Source organism: Enhydra lutris, unplaced genomic scaffold (genome assembly GCF_002288905.1).
Source record: "Enhydra lutris kenyoni isolate GAN:26980312 unplaced genomic scaffold, ASM228890v2 scaffoldscaffold8, whole genome shotgun sequence".
NCBI classification, from domain to species: Eukaryota; Metazoa; Chordata; class Mammalia; order Carnivora; family Mustelidae; genus Enhydra; species Enhydra lutris.
Window position 1 is genome coordinate 14,038,859 of NW_019154092.1, and position 16,313 is coordinate 14,055,171.

At 33.9% G+C, this 16,313-nt stretch overlaps 1 protein-coding gene across 2 annotated transcripts in view; it reads right to left on the reverse strand.

The window, feature by feature from the left end:
• LOC111142431 (structural maintenance of chromosomes flexible hinge domain containing 1) overlaps nt 1-16,313 on the reverse strand; it is a 163,703-nt gene that overhangs the window by 117,457 nt on the left and 29,933 nt on the right. For both annotated transcript variants that reach the window (XM_022495550.1, XM_022495551.1), the window contains 6 exons: nt 11,054-11,168; nt 10,814-10,933; nt 6,410-6,576; nt 3,139-3,229; nt 2,232-2,442; nt 28-148 (listed from right to left, as the gene is read on the reverse strand). In XM_022495550.1, the coding sequence (XP_022351258.1) occupies nt 28-148; nt 2,232-2,442; nt 3,139-3,229; nt 6,410-6,576; nt 10,814-10,933; nt 11,054-11,168 (825 nt within the window). The remainder of the gene's footprint in view (nt 1-27; nt 149-2,231; nt 2,443-3,138; nt 3,230-6,409; nt 6,577-10,813; nt 10,934-11,053; nt 11,169-16,313) is intronic.

Consider the following 16,313-nt stretch of genomic DNA (forward strand, 5'->3'; position numbering starts at 1 on the left):
GTAATTTCAGCAAAAATCAAAACTTACTCTTCAACAGATGTATATGGTATTAGCCGTCCATTCCAAAAACATTCAAAAATAGGCCTTTTCCCTCTTGCTGCTTTCTCAAGTATGAAACAATCATCATCATCATCTTCATCTTTTAATTCTAAAGCAAAGGCATGAGTGGAGCAAACTGTTTATTGCTATAAAATTTATGCAATTTTTACCACTGAGTAACTAACTTCTTTAAGTGAAATATTAAAGTTGCTTCAGAAAAACTGTATTGAAAGCTCATAAGATCTCTCACATTGCTTGCTGTCTATAAAACTTAATGACAGCTTTACTCTTAGTTTGCCCTCACACAGGCAGATTTCCAAAGTGGTTCCACGTTACCAGTGGGTGTCTCTGATTTATGTCAAAATATAGTTTCTTATATACTTATCAATCTGTGTTAGGGATACTACACTAGCTGCTGAGCCTGCAAGCTTTAAAATCTATTTATAGAGTAAAAGGATCACACATGCAGAGATTATACCCTATAGCAGAAGCCCTCTTCCCTACAAATATAGAAGCTTGAATCCTGTACTTCAAATAACAAGTTTCATAATTCTGTCAGAACTAGTATGTTCACATAACAATCACTGGGAAATCTACAGTGTCTAGTAGCAACAACTTTGCCTAGTATGACCAGATCAATCAATACTAAATTTAATTTTATTTTAAATACTAACTTCTCAAACATGAGATTCAGGTGATACACAGCTAGAATTATTATGTTAAAAAGCATCAAACACATAATTAGCACAATAAACGCCTATAACATTTTTATGTTTCTTACCAAAACATTTTCATATACTCAAATAAGGATCAAACACTATGATCTTGAAACAGTATCACCTTAGCTATTTTGGCATTAAGGCACCCACCCAAATTAAACCCTTCTTTCCCCCCTAAAAACATAAAGAAGTTCCTTTCTATCAAACCAAATCACTTTGCTTTTAGAGAACCCCTCTGGATCAATCAACCTACTCGTTCTTATTTTAAGATCTCATTTGATGAACTTTATCTTTTTGTCTACAGCATACAAAAATTACAAATGTCAAATTAAAAAAAGGGCTCAGCAAAATCATGGGAGGTAGAGCCACTGAGTAATAACTTACTCAATAATGCTGGGCACTATTCTAAGGATTTGCATTGGTGGTTTCTTACCTAACATTCACAACACCTCAACAAGGAAATAAACTACCTCCCATTTCACAGATCGAAATATGGTGATAAGGAGTAGTTTGTCAAAGTTTATACAACAGAAAGTGGCAAAGATGGGATTCAAATTAGGAAATCTGGTTCCAGAACACACAAGACTAAAAATACACTAGCAAGTATTCTGAATGAGAAAGTTTTATATTATTAATCTATGAATTCAATGCAATTTCAGTAATTCCACTAGGATTTTTCAAAGGGAATATAATTAGTAATTCCAAAATTTATCCAGAAGAGCAAAAGATTAAGAATTTTTTCAAAAAATAGTGAGTTTCCTACCCTACAGCTATCAATACATGGTATAAAACTACAAGAGTATCATTACTCACGTATATAAACAAAATACATTAATACCTTAAAGAATCCAGATCTATGTACTTACAGGAACTTATTATTATTATGAAAATAATATTTCAAACCATTTAAAAAACAGTAACATTCAGTAACTGGTGCTAGGAAACCAAGTACTCACATGTAAAATACTAAGTCAAAGCCCTACCTCTTCGTATATGCAAAAAAGGAGGTTATAAATGCATTAAAAATTTAAGCATAAAATGGTAAAAAAATAAAACTACACGATCGTTTTATAACCTGAAGTGTAAGAAGGCTTTCCACAGCAAGACAAAATTAGAAAGCATAAAGAAAAAACTGGCATGATTATATAAAGTTCAAAGCTTCTTTATAAATATCCACAAAGATAATGGGAAGACAATGTGGGGAACATTTAAGGATTAATATACAGTACATAGCTAAAAGTTCATTAAGAAATCCATGAGAAAAGAACATATGTTCTTTAAAGCCAATGTTTTTTTTATTCATCTGGAAGTGAATACACACAAAAATCAAGAATCATAAAAATTATAAACACCTAAGATACACATAAGGAACAAAGTTTAATTTAATCTAGCCTTAACAGCCCAACTAATAATTGTTAAAAAATCCTAAATCACAACTTCACATTTTGTAGCTAAGATAACAAATTAACATACTTGACGGAAAGCATGGATCATCAGGGTAAGTTTCTCTATCATATAAGAAAGGGTGATATCGAATAATCCCTTCCACTACACCATCTCCTTCAACATGAGCCTTGAACTCAAAACTATCAGATGCTGTGTTTATATACAACGTCTGCATGTCATCTTCTATTTCCCTTAGGTTGACAATCTTAGGTGCCTTCCCCTTTTCAAACATAGAAATCTAAAATAAAAATAAAACAAAAATAATTAAATTCTATGGTGAATTCACTTTTGTTCTCAACTATGATCCAACAACAGAATAGGCAAAAACTTGTATTTATACAAGTAATCATGTAGCTTAATTATATATATATTTATATATGGGTTAAATAACCAGTAAGTAGCATCTCAATAAGGAATATAATATATTACTAAAAAAACAGAATGTAAGCAAAGAGCAAGCAAAGCAGAGCTGATGAACAGATACTCAGGAGAACATTTTAAGTTTCATGCTTAGAGGTAGGAAGTGGGACAAGGATAATGTGAAATTCCTTCCAGTGTGTGGGAAAGGATATTGAGAACCCAATATTCAAATGTTCTGTGCTTCAAAATCTTATGTCATTGTCGTAAGACTTCTATGAACAAAGAGAAACATTTATACCCTTTTTCTCCCTGCTTTGAGACATGCTGTTCAGCAACTACTCCTATCTCTACAGAAGACAGAGGAAAAAGAGAAATCAAACACTATAGTAAATAAAGGTTCAAAACCCAAATATATCTAGCAATGATCTCTTTACTTAAATATCAAATTGCCAAAGTACTTCCGAGAAACACAGGGAGACAGAGGTGGTCTAATTGATTTTCTTAATCCAGAGTCACTTGGAACTGGAACAGATACTCATAATCTGTAATATTCTAAGAAAGATTTTTATCTTACTTCAATATCAATGTTGTTGAAAGGTCCAACTTCTTTTGATGTACGTTTTTCGTTTCCTTTTGGGCCATGAATATAGTAATGATAAATATGCCTAAAATACAGAAAAATAACTTTATACTTTTAATTCAATTAATTCATAAAATTACAGTTCTTATAATAATCCACAAAAAAATATTTTATAACTACTATTTGGTAGATGCTAAGCACTATACTAAGCATTTATTTTTAGGGTGGGGCATGCAGGGGGAAAAGTGGGGAAGGAGAGAGAATATTTCAAACAGACGGAGAACCTGACATGGGGCTTGATCTCATAACCCTGAGATTATGACCTGAGTGGAAATCAAGAGACAGATGCTTAACTGAGTGAGCCATCCAGGCGCCCCCTATACTAAGCATTCTTTTTTTTTTTTATACTAAGCATTCTTAAATACAGTATCCTATTTAATGGTAAAAACAATCCTAAGATGGAGGTATTATCACACCTCATTTTATGGATACAGAAATTGGGATGCAAGGGGTTTATATACTTTACCTAAGGTTACAGAACTAGAATTTAAAAGGTGGACTACAATCCAGGCCTTTCCAACGTAAAAGCCCACAAAATGTATACCTTCCAAAAGTATAGTTTACCAAAAGAATGAAAACCAGAAGGCAAGAGACTGTAATATAATTTACTTATCAGGAATTCTAGAAAGGATTTAAATATTAGGGAGTACGCAGGATTAGGTATCTTTAAATTAATTTCTCAATATGAGTATCATTCTGTAACTCTCTTCCCTCCTTTCCTATAGCATCAAGACAATCTCACTCCAACATTCCCACCAAAATTTATTAAAGCTAATAAACTCAAAATTATCCCTTCAAAAATCACTAATTCAGAATGTTTTAAAAGATATTTTGGTGAGATTATTCATAGCTAAAACATAGTACATCTATCATTACTCTTCAAACAGGAATTTGCAATATTCCTTTGTATGAATTTTAATTTTAAAAAATTATCCTAGCTACTCTTTAAAACACTGAGATAAAAGGAAATCAGTGGAAACCTTCAGGTCTTTCTTCATGCATCTCAAAAGTGTTAACATCAGGGGCACCTGGGTGGCTCAGTGGGTTAAAGCATCTGCCTTTGGCTCAGGTCATGATCCCAGGGTCCTGGCATCGAGTCCCGCATCGGGCTCTCTGCTCGGCAGGGAGCCTGCTTCTCTCTCTCTCTCTCTGCCTGCCTCTCTGCCTACTGGTGATCTGTCTGTCAAATAAATAAATAAAATCTTTAAAAAAAAAAAAAGTGTTAACATCATTAACAACAGTGAGGTTAAAATAACACATTCAGAAAGAGTGCTGTAATTAGCTTAACAGATAGGTTTCAAAGAATGGTTAAAATAATAGGTTATTATTTGTTGAGCACTATTATATTCTAATTATATGTTATATACACTGAGTTCCTTTAGTTAAAAGAAATAATTACAAAATAGCTAATGAAATATGGATTTAGAGAATAAAAATTCCCAAGTCCTATTTAAAATTCTTGGGTTACAGTCAAAAACATCAATATTCCACAAGAGAAAAGGTACTTCTAAAATAAAATTATTTTCCAGATGCCTAGGTGGTTCAGTCAGTTAAATGTCTGCCTTCAGCTCAGGTCATGATTCCAGTGTCCTGAGATCAAGCCCCACACTGGGCTTCCTGCTCAGTGGGGAGGAGTCTGCTTCTCCCTATATCCTTCCCTTGCTTGTGCTCTCTCTCTCTCTCTCACACACTCTCTCTCAAATAAATAAATAAAATCTTAAAAATAAAAAAATTAAAATAAAATAATTTTCCCATTAAAGAAAAAATTTAAACTATTAGTAGGCATTTATGTATAAAATAATCTTAAAAGATAAAATAAAATAATCTTAAGTGTAATAGCCTTTTGAATAAATGTGAAAAAACACTTTTAAAAAATGGGGTGGGGGGCACCTGGCTGGCTCAGTTGGTGGAACATGCAACTCCCGATCCCAGGGTTTTGAGTTGGAGCCCCATGTCGGGTGTAGAGAGTACTTAAAAATAAAATCTTAAAAAAAATGGAAAAAAAAAAAAAAACAAATTTCGTGCAGATGTACCCATTTCTGCAAGATTCAGTAATGTGGACTAATGCAAATTACTGAAGCAATCCACTAAATTATACTTACTATATAACTACGGGAAAAAACTAAGAACCATTAAATATTCTGATGATTTGTTCTAATGGAATATGTTATACTCTCTAAGTTTTCCTGGAATAGATATCCAAAGATTTATTTTCAGTACTATTAATACATTTGCATACATTATTTTAACAGACTTCATACATTCATTTGATTAACATTTATTGAGCATATACTATTTAACAGGAAACACTAGGGATATAGCAGTGCATAAAAAAAAGACATTCCAGGGGCACCTGGGTGGCTCAGTGGGTTAAGCCTCTGCCTTCGGCTCAGGTCATGATCTCAGGGTCCTGGGATCGAGCCCCGCATTGGGCTCTCTGCTCAGTGGCGAGCCTGCTTCCCTCTCTCTCTCTCTCTCTCTCTCTCTCTCTCTGTCTCTCTGCCTACTTGTGATCTTTGTCAAGTAAATAAATAAAATCTTTAAAAAAAAAAAAAGACATTCCAATGGGGGAAGGCAGAAAAAAAAATGAAAATACATAGTATGGAAGATTATGATAGGTGCTATAAAGACGACACACAAAAGGGGAATATGAACGTGATGGTGCTGAATTTGATACATTCTGAAGTTTATTTATTTTTTAAAAGATTTTATTTATTTATTTGACAGAGAGAGATCACTGAAGTTTATCTTAAATTTTATCATAGGTCTTATAAGCCTGCCCCTCAAATGATTATCAATATGTTACAGGTAATCAATAAATACTTACAGAACAGAGAACTGTTTTAAAAATTTTTTTTTAATTTAATTTATTTATTTGACAGAGAGATATAGATCACAAGTAGGCAGAGAGGCAGGCAGAGAGAGAGGAGGAAGCAGGATCTCTGCTGAGCAGAGAGCCCAATGTGGGCCTCGATCCCAGGACCCTGAGACCATGACCTGAGCTGAAAGGCAGAGGCCTAACCCACTGAGCCATGCAGGCACACCAGAGAACTGCTTTAATGCCATCATTAGAGTACTGGTTACTGCAAGGAAGGGAAGGAAATGAGACAGAAGCAGAGCACACAGCCAAGAAGTTTCAATGTATCTCTAATATTTTCTGTCTTAAAAAGAATACATAGCAACATGTCCTGAATCAAGTACTTACGCTAACTGTCTTGTCCAAAGAAGGAAATAATTTTTCAAGTACTGTATGTGTTCTGGTTGTACTCCTGTGATAACCACAGCAGTAAAGCTATCTTTTTCCTTCTCCTCTAAGATAAGATGATGTAGAAATCTTTCATCATCATTTGTAATGTGAACAGAATCAGATGGCTAGGAGAGTGAATATAAATACAACAGATTAAATACACTTAATGTAATATACAAATAACATTTACATTAATTTTTAATATGATTCACTTAGTTTCATAAATGGGCTTCAAAAAACTTCTGAAGGAAAATAGCCCAAGACAAATCAGCTGAGTATGTAACAATGCTGTGAGAACAGGATATTTTAACACAGACTGCTAAACTGGCATACATACAGGAGCACCCTATACCACAATGCTGATTAAATCAATTTTAGATGCATAAAAGGTAAAAATGTATTTGTCTGTGTGTGTATACTGAGTTTAAAAATGCTGAAAAAAATGGAAGATACTTACTTACCCTAGGATGGAATGAGTCCTTACTTGGGATACCTAACACTTAACTTGGTAGGGACAAATAAATGCCCAGCCCTCCATGCTCAAGAAAACTGGGATGTAGGCTGAAACCAGCTGGCTTAGCCCAAAGGCACTGTGTTTAAAAGGGAATAAAATAATCCTTTATCCTAGTCCACTTTCAGAGACTATAGCTTGCTTAGAAGAGAAGTGGGGAGGGGAAAGAGTAAGGAGTGTTTGTGGATAAGAATTATGAATGTCTTGATTTTTACTCTAAGACTTTATGTGTTAAAATTACATGCATATATACATATTACGTATGTTGCTATATACATAAAGCTTTTAAGGATACACACTGAACTATTATATCTAGGAAGCTGGCTGATTTTTTTAAAATAAGCATATATTACCACTTCCTAAAAATAAAAACAAACCCTCCAAAAACCATTCCAATGCATCCCTACACACTAATATTACAGCTACAACATATAGTATACAAGTACTATTTTATACACTTTGAGAGCTAGTGGATTAGTTTGAGTTTACTAGTGATGCAGGTTCATTACCAAATATTTATTGAACACTTCCAAGTTCTATGACTCAACATGGACACAAGGAAGATAAGAATTAAATAAGACTAGTGCCCTCCCTCCCTACAAATTCTGATAGATGAAAAACAAATGATTACAAAACAATGTGCCGTTATAAAGATATGAACCAAGAGCTACAGAGTTAAAAAGAGGGTAACGTTTACCCAGAACATGAATAGAACATTCTAGAGCAATGAGAACATGAAGGATTTGAGAGTATAAGGCAAACAAGGTAGTTTAAAGTATACGATAAATACATGATGAAAGAGGAGACTTGAAAGGCTGAATCAAGCAGTGACAATGGATGGAAGAGAGGGAAGATGAAAAACTATGTTAAAAGACAGAACAGAATGGTGAATGATTAACAGGATTATAATTACTAACTACTTGGTCAGGGGATGCTGTTAATTGCAAAGAGTAGTTGGGGAAAAAGCGAGGAAGAAAGAGGAACAGAAAAGGTTGGTAGATAATATTTTATTTCAGATGTACCAAAAGTGAGATATTCATGGAACATCTAGAGAAAAGCATCTAACTGAAATGGGAAATGAGTACCCCAGACATGATCAGTTGGTATTCAGCATCCATTCATTCCACCTTTTATAGTCCCTTCCTGGAATACAGAGACTGGAAAGCCAAAAGTCTACTTTTCAGACTCCCTTACATTTTAAGTTGTGGATGTACATTAGGTTTTACCAATTAGATATAGCAGCCAAAAATTTAGAAGAGGAAAATGAGACAAAGGCCATTTCCTGATATTTCTTTAATGTTTTCTGTTATCACACAAGGTACTGAACAACTGATATCCAGGTTCCAGCTTCAAGCGTTAGCACTGATAAAGCACCGCTTATAGCCAAAAGGTCTGTGTTTTGGTGTTAGAAGAACTGTACCAGCAAGACCTTTCCAACTCCTCGATCACAGATAAGGCAGGATGTTTCTAAATTCCTGATCCAGTGGTGGTCCTCCAGCTACACGACTGTAGCAGATGTTGCAGCATCCCTTGAAGGTCAATTCAGAGTGTCCCAGTATCCTTCTACAAGGCTGAGCCTTCCTAGCCCTTCAAATAATTATGCAAGCATCTAATTCCCTTTATTAAATCCTTTTCTGTTTGAAGTGTCTAGAATGATTCTTCCTCAATGGAGTCCAGCCTGATTCAGTGACTCAATCTTAAAAGCCTTGACAAGAAATACAGATCGGAGAACTGCTGGCGTTAAGTAGCATGTATATTGCCCCTAGAAAAAGCAAGACTCCTGGTTGTAAATCAAGAGCCACCAACTCTATACACAAGACTGTTTATGAGAGCTGGAGAAGCCAAAAAGTAGGCTGGAAAAGACTGGTCAGGGGAAAAAAAAAAAAAAAAGGACCAAGGGCTTATTAGTACCCATGAGATGTTTGTTGGCACAAATTAAGCACAAATTACAGGAAAAAAATGGCAGAAATGATGACCCAAGAGATATTAGTTCTACCCACGGTGTATCACACCTGTACAGTTTTGAAAATCACTTAAATTATTTCCTATTTTTCACCTGTTTTGACATGGCAAATATTTCCACAAATATACCTTACAGGTCTTCGTGGCAGTAACATAAGATGACAAAGATGGAATACTATTATGTAAATATAATAAGATGTGTAAACTGTAATAAATGCAACAAATTTAAAAAGGAAAAAAGTGGGATGAGCAAAATGAAGAACTTTCCCGGACAGAGGAGAATGTTAAGTTATATAGAAAAAAGTGGCTTATAAATATAAGAAAAGAATTCAGTCCATTTAATAAAGAAAAAGTATTATTTTCACCTGTCAAATTGCCAGCATTTTGCTACTCCCCTCCACTCCTTTTTTAAAAACAAGGAAATTATCAGATACGCACTTCCACATACTATTTTAAGGAGTGTATCTGATTTGGGTTTAACCTTTTAGAAAAGCAATTTATAATCTACACCATGAACATTTAAGAAGTTCAAATTCATTGTCACACTATTAAAATTATAATCTGTATGAAGAAAAAACTTATTTGGACAAAATGTTATGCAAAGACATTCATGGCAGTGTCCTTATTTATAATTATAATAGAATCCTTTAAGTTAAATGCCTAACAGAATAAATTACAATACAGACAAAATACTATGAACCTAGGAAAAGTGTGTGTGTATAAAAATATTTCATAAAATGGAGAAATACCCAAAATGTTAAAGAAATGTGGACTCAAAAAGGTAAATATGTTTTTTAAAAGTAAGTATATGAAAGAGATTAAGAGTACACTTTTCTTCCCCAGCCCCAACTCAAGATGCCAATAAGGAGGTTTTATTTTAATTTCAGTGTTACAGTGTTACATTAGTTTCAGGTAAATACGCTTATCTCGATGAGCACTCAGTAATATATGGAATTGTTTAGTCACTATATTGTACACCTGAAACATATATAACATTGTATGTTAACAACACTGGATTTAAAATTAAAACAAAACAAAAAAAAAAAAAAAAAAAAAACCCTGTGAGCATGTAAGTTAGACTAGAAATTCAACTAGAAATTTCTTCCCAGAATTTGAGACAATTTTTAAGTTTCCTATATATTTTTTACAACTTGTTTTACAATCAGAAAAGAATTTAAGAAGCTCAAAATTACTTTAAAATAAAGATTTTAGGGGCACCAAGCTGTCTCAGTGGGCACAGCACATGACTCTTAGTCTCCATGTCATGAGTTCAAGCCCCACGTTGGGCATGAAGCCCACTTAAGAATAATAATTAAAAAAAAAAAATAATTTTTTAAAAACATTTAAAAAATTCTAAACTGTTTCAAGTGGAGAAAAGTTGAATCATACAATAAATACTATATACTCACTACCACGATACAAATTTGTTAATTGTTAACATTATGCTCACTAAAACTGGAATCTAAATACAAATATCTATCAGAAATAAATAACTCATTTATTTCTCTGGAGCTGTGATTTCCTAAAAGCCTATCATCCTGTAACTGTTTTCTACTGTAACTTGAAACTGTTAGACCAAAAAAGATTTAAAAATTCAATCTCAATATAAGGAAAAAAGTTTACAATCTTATGAGCAATTTCTGGGAACCTAGCTTTATGAGACAAGTTGTTGCCTGAAGACTTCCAGCCTGAAAAAGCATGTAAATAGTCACTTTTTGCTATTCACATGATTAAAGGAAAAAAATGAAAAAATAACACAATTTGAAAATGTCATACCTTCAAGTTTTTAAAGCAAGAGTTTAAGTATCTTGGATAGAAACTGAAAGAAAAATTGTCTCTATCATCTGTCCATCAGTAACAACTTTATAATGAGTTACAATGTATCATACCTTTCTGTTTCTAATATATCCACTATATATTGCCTCTTTATTTTTCTCCTTCTTCTCAAAATCTTCTTTAGAAAGCACAAGTTCATGAACATCTTGGGAATCTGCAGGTTTGCTTATCATCTGTTAAATATTAATAAGAGTACTTTAAAAATTCCTAAAAGTTAAACTGGTTAACACACTTAGAATCAACCTCAAAATATTTTTAATCAACTTTCATTTATAAGAAACCTTTTTACTTACTCTGGCTGATTGTCCAACAAAGAAAACAGCCTGCTTGCCCCCAACACCAAAATAGGAAATATCACTATTTAAACTGCGTGGCACTGGTACTGGACGAACATATCCTGAATGATCACTAAAAATAAAACATTAATGCAGTGATTTTAAACAGGGTACTTAGGTACCAAAGGAAATTGTTATAAAACTTTTATTAAGTGTTAATAAAATTATCCCCAAGCTAGACAATACCCTTATATTCAAGGTAAAGGAATCAGAACCCAAAGTCAAGATACCACCTAATCCAGCAGTTCTCAAAATATATTCCCCAGACCACCTGTTATCAGCATCACAAAAAACTCAAAAAATGCACATTCTTGGACCCACCCTACTAAATCATAAACTCTCTCAGCAAACAAGACTAAATAAATGCCTATATCCTTATCTATCCTACTGTCCCTACAACTGTCCCTTCAAAATTGTTTACTGCTTCAAAACTTATAAAAATATTCTCTGAAGAATATAGGAATTATAGCAAAGACATTCTTACTTCCATGTATCATGACAAAAGAACCTCTTAGGGAACCATTAACACCACTCTGGAGAGTAGGCATCCGTGGTCTCTCAAAATACAGGCTAGGTGTCCATTCCCAATATCAGATATAAACAGAATGGGGGGTGAGGCCAGAACCCCTATTACACTCAATGGAAAAGCTAAACACTACATGTGGCATAGCTGGAAGAATTAGAAAATACAAAGATACATTGAAAGCATGTTCCCATAAGAAATTTAAGAAAAAAAGGAACAGAAAATGTCAAAGTGGGTATAAAAGACATGAAGGACTAAAGGAAAATATCTCACATAAGTGTAGTACTGGAAAGAAGAGAAAATGGAAAAACTACAAATATTGGTTGACAGAGCTGGGGAATGCAGGAAATAGGGAGAGGTTGTAAAAGAATGCAAACTCTCAGTCATAAGATGAGTAAGGTCTGAAGATCTAGTCATTAACACTATTGTATAACTGAAATCTGCTAAGAGAATAAAACTTTAAAATGCTCTCACCAAAAAAAAAAAAAAAAAAGGTAAATATGTGAGGTAATGAATGTGTCAATTAACTAGAGGGAAGGAATCCTGTTTAAAAGAAAACCAGCAGCGCCTGAGTGGTTCAGTGGGTTAAGCCTCTGCCTTCGGCTCAGGTCATGATCTCAGGGTGCTGGGATAGAGTCCTGCATTGGGCTCTCTGCTAGGCGGGGAGCCTGCTTCTCACCCCTCCCTGCCTGCCTCTCTGCCTTCTTGTGATTTCTCTCTCTCTCTGTCAAATAAATAAAATCTTAAAAAAAAAGAAAACCAGAATACAGTTCAATATTTAATATATATCAATGTAAAAGGTGTAAGAACAAAAGATCGAGACAGTGAATGACATGGATATTACTGCTGTGATGTACTAATACTGTATGTGAAGTGGATGTGAAATGGCGTATTACTTGAGATAGACTATGACAAATTAAAGATATATATTTTTAATCCTAAAATTACAGTAAAACAAGAGTAACAACCAGTAATCCAACAAAGGAAAGAAATAAAATAGAATTACACACACGAAACACTCAATTTTAAATAAGTCAGGAAAAAAAAAACAAGAACAAACATAACAATAATTGCAGTGAATGTAATTGGTCTAAATCCCCAATTAAGCAGAGATTCTGAAACTTTAAGACACAAACTATGTGTTGCCTACTATAAAGTGACAATGGGTTAAAAAGTTGGAAAAAGACTTTGCATCTTAACACTAATGTAAAGAAAGCTGGAGTTGCTATATTAACATCAAACAAAGTAGATAAAAGATTATCACCAGGATATGAAGAACATGAGAACAAATACATGGGTAAATTAAATAGATCACCCTTCTCCTCTTGAGCTTTTAAAATTATAGTAGATTGCTGAAATCAAAATAACACTATTTGATACGGTTCTCAATGTACATAGAGATAACACTTAAGAAAAATTACAGGGCACCTGGGTGGCTCAGTCAGTTAAGCATCTGCCTTTGGCTCAGGTCATGATCCCAGTGCCCTGGGATCAAGCCCAACATCAGGCTTCTTGCTCAGCCAGGAGTCTGCTTCTCCCTCTCCCTCTGCCCTATCCGTCAACACCCACCACCATGCCCCCACTCATTCTCTCTCTCTAATAAATGAATAAAATCTTTTTAAAAAGAAAGAAAGAAAGAAAGAAAACTAAATTATAAATGGGAGAGAGTTAAGGAACCTAAATAATTTGGGAATATTTCACTTTCAAGTCACTTTAGGTGGTAAAATACCTTACTAGTACAATGTAATGTTTTGTATATATACAGTATTACCTACAGTGATTGCTAAAAAACAAAAACAAAAACAACAAAAAAATACTCAAAATCACTTTATAAAGAAAACAGTAAAATATGGAATAGTAAAATATGTTCAAGTAATCCATAAAAAGGTCAGAAAAGAAAAATAAAAAATAAAGGAAACAAGTTATAACATTACACACTTAAGTCCTAATACATATACCAGTAGTTAAGTAAATGTAATGATGCAAATACACTAAATAAGATCGGCAGAGTGACCCATTAAAAAAAGTTACAAGAAACTCATTTCAAATATAATGATACAAGTAGCTTTAAAGAAAATGGATGAGAAAAGACATACCAGGTAAACAGGAGTGAAAAGAATAGCTGACGAACAGCACATAAAATACACTTCAGAGCAAGAAAATTACCAGGGACAGAAGAGTATTACATAATGATAAAAGGATGCACTTACCAAGAATGCATAACAATTCTGTGTATACACGAAATAACACAAGTTCAAAATACAAAAAGCAAAAATTCAGAGAACTGAAAAAAGAAATAAATACACTTGCAAATAAGTGGGGGGGGGGGTACTTCAATAAACCTATCTTAGTCACGACCACACAGAAAACCAACAAGGACATAAAAAGAACTAAATAATATCATCAACCAACGGGATCAAACTGACATTTACAGAACACTCCTCCCAACAACAGCAGAATACATATTCTTTTCAAGAACACATAGAAAATTCCCCAAAACAGATTATATCCTGGAGCACAAAACAAATCTTGACAAATTTAAAAGAGTATATATAGAGTATGTTCTCTGACCATAATAAAAATCAAACTAGACATCAACATAAAGACAAGAGGAAATATGTTAAGAACACTTGGAAACTGAATAACACCTTCCTAAAACAATCTATGGATCAAAGAACAAGTTGCAAAGGAAATAAAAAATACACCAAACTGTAGGCATATGAATATATAGCATTATCAAAACTTAGGCTATTGTGAAAGTAGTTCTTAAAAGAAAATTTATAGAGGTGCCAGGGTGGCTCAGTGGGTTAAGTGTCTGACTCTTGATTTGGGCTCCATTCATATCTCAGGGTTGTGAGATCAAGCCCTGTGCCAGGTTCCACAAGTGGTCATGGAGCTTGCTTAAAAGTCAGTCTCTCTCTACCTCTGCCTCTCCCCTACCACCCTCTCTAAAAAAATAAGAAAAAGGAAAAGAAAAGGAAAAAGAAAAAGAAAATTTATAGCGCAAAATATTCATCTTAGATTATTGATTTGAGACTTGTCTAAGATTCCACAAGAATCTTGGGGCACCTGGGTGGCTCAGTGGGTTAAAGCCTCTGCCTTCAGCTTAGGTCACAATCCCAGGGTCCTGGGATCAAGCCCCGCGTCGAGCTCTCTGCTTTGCGGGGGGAGCCTGCTTCACCCCTCTCTCTGTCTGCCTCTCTGCCTACTTGTGATATCTCTCTGTCAAATAAATAAAAATCTTTAAAAAAAAAATTCCACAAGAATCTTTTCTACAAAAAAATCAAAATAAAACTAAAGCAAGGACGTAAATAAAGAGCAGAAATCAAAGAATTTGAAAAGAAAAAAGAATTTGCAATCAGAAAAAAAATTTAATTTATCAAACATTGTTTCTTTGAAATGTTACCAATTACTATACACTAATAAACTTGAAAATTTAATGAAATGGACTAACTCCGAATAAAATATAACTTACAAAACTAAGTCAATAAGTAATATTATAACTCTACTAACAAAATCAAAGTAATAGTTAAAAAGTCCTTCTGCAAGAAGCTTAACATACCCAAATGGCTTCCAAAGTGAGTTTTAAAACTCAAACTTAAAAACAAAAACAAAACAAAACTCAAACTTTCATAAGTGAAGTATGAATAAATAAATATAATCTCTTTAGAAAACAATTTGCTGGGGCACCTGGTAGCTCAGTCAGTAAAGCATCTGACTTAGGCTCAGGTCATGAGCGTACAGTCCCACATTGGGCTCCCTGCTCAGCGAGGAGTTTGCTTCTCCCTCTCCCTCTCCCTCTGTTCCTCCCCTATCCCAGCTCATGCACGCTCTCGCTTGCTCACTCTCTCTCTCAAATAAATGAATACTATCTTTAAAAACAACAACAATTTGCCATTACCTTGTATATTGGAACTTTCATCTTTATAACCCACGAAGTTCCCTTCTAGGTACCTAAGAACTTCTGTAGATTTGGACTAGCAAACATACATAACACTGTATAACAGCATACACACATATGCACACACAATTATACAACTTATAAGACAGTATTACTCATAATGCCAAATGTAGTAGGGGAAGCCAAATGCCACTGACTGGAGACTAGACTAAATACAGTATGATTTCTTTTAAATATACACAAAAGAATATTTTATGGTTATGAAAAAAAATAAACTACAGACCCACATAAAGTTGAAATCTTAGTAACCTAGTATTAAGTGAAAATACAAGTTCTTCGTAGAACTACAAATAGTATAATTATCCTTTTTTTGCAGCATCAAAAAAATAAGCAAAATTAGATTTTTTAAAAATAAGGAAATAGGGATTTTGTCTGCCTTTGGCTCAGGTCATGATCCCAGGGTACTGGGATCAAATCCTGCATCAGGCTTCTTGCTCAGTGAGGAGCCTGCTTCTCCCTCTGTCTGCCGCTCCTCCTGCTTGTGTGTTCTCTGACAAATAAATAAAATACAATCTTAAAAAAAAATAAGGAAATAAAAATTTAAGACAGTGATTCACTTTGGTGGGAAGAAAAAAAAACAGAACAAGGGTACAAGATGTACATTACAGAAAATGTGCTACTTACTGGTTTGGGTGGTAAATTCTGGTTATTCAGCTTATTAAATTTTTCAATAAATAAACCTTAAAAATTCAATGCCTGAATTGATGAACTGTTATAAATTGTAATTTGTAATT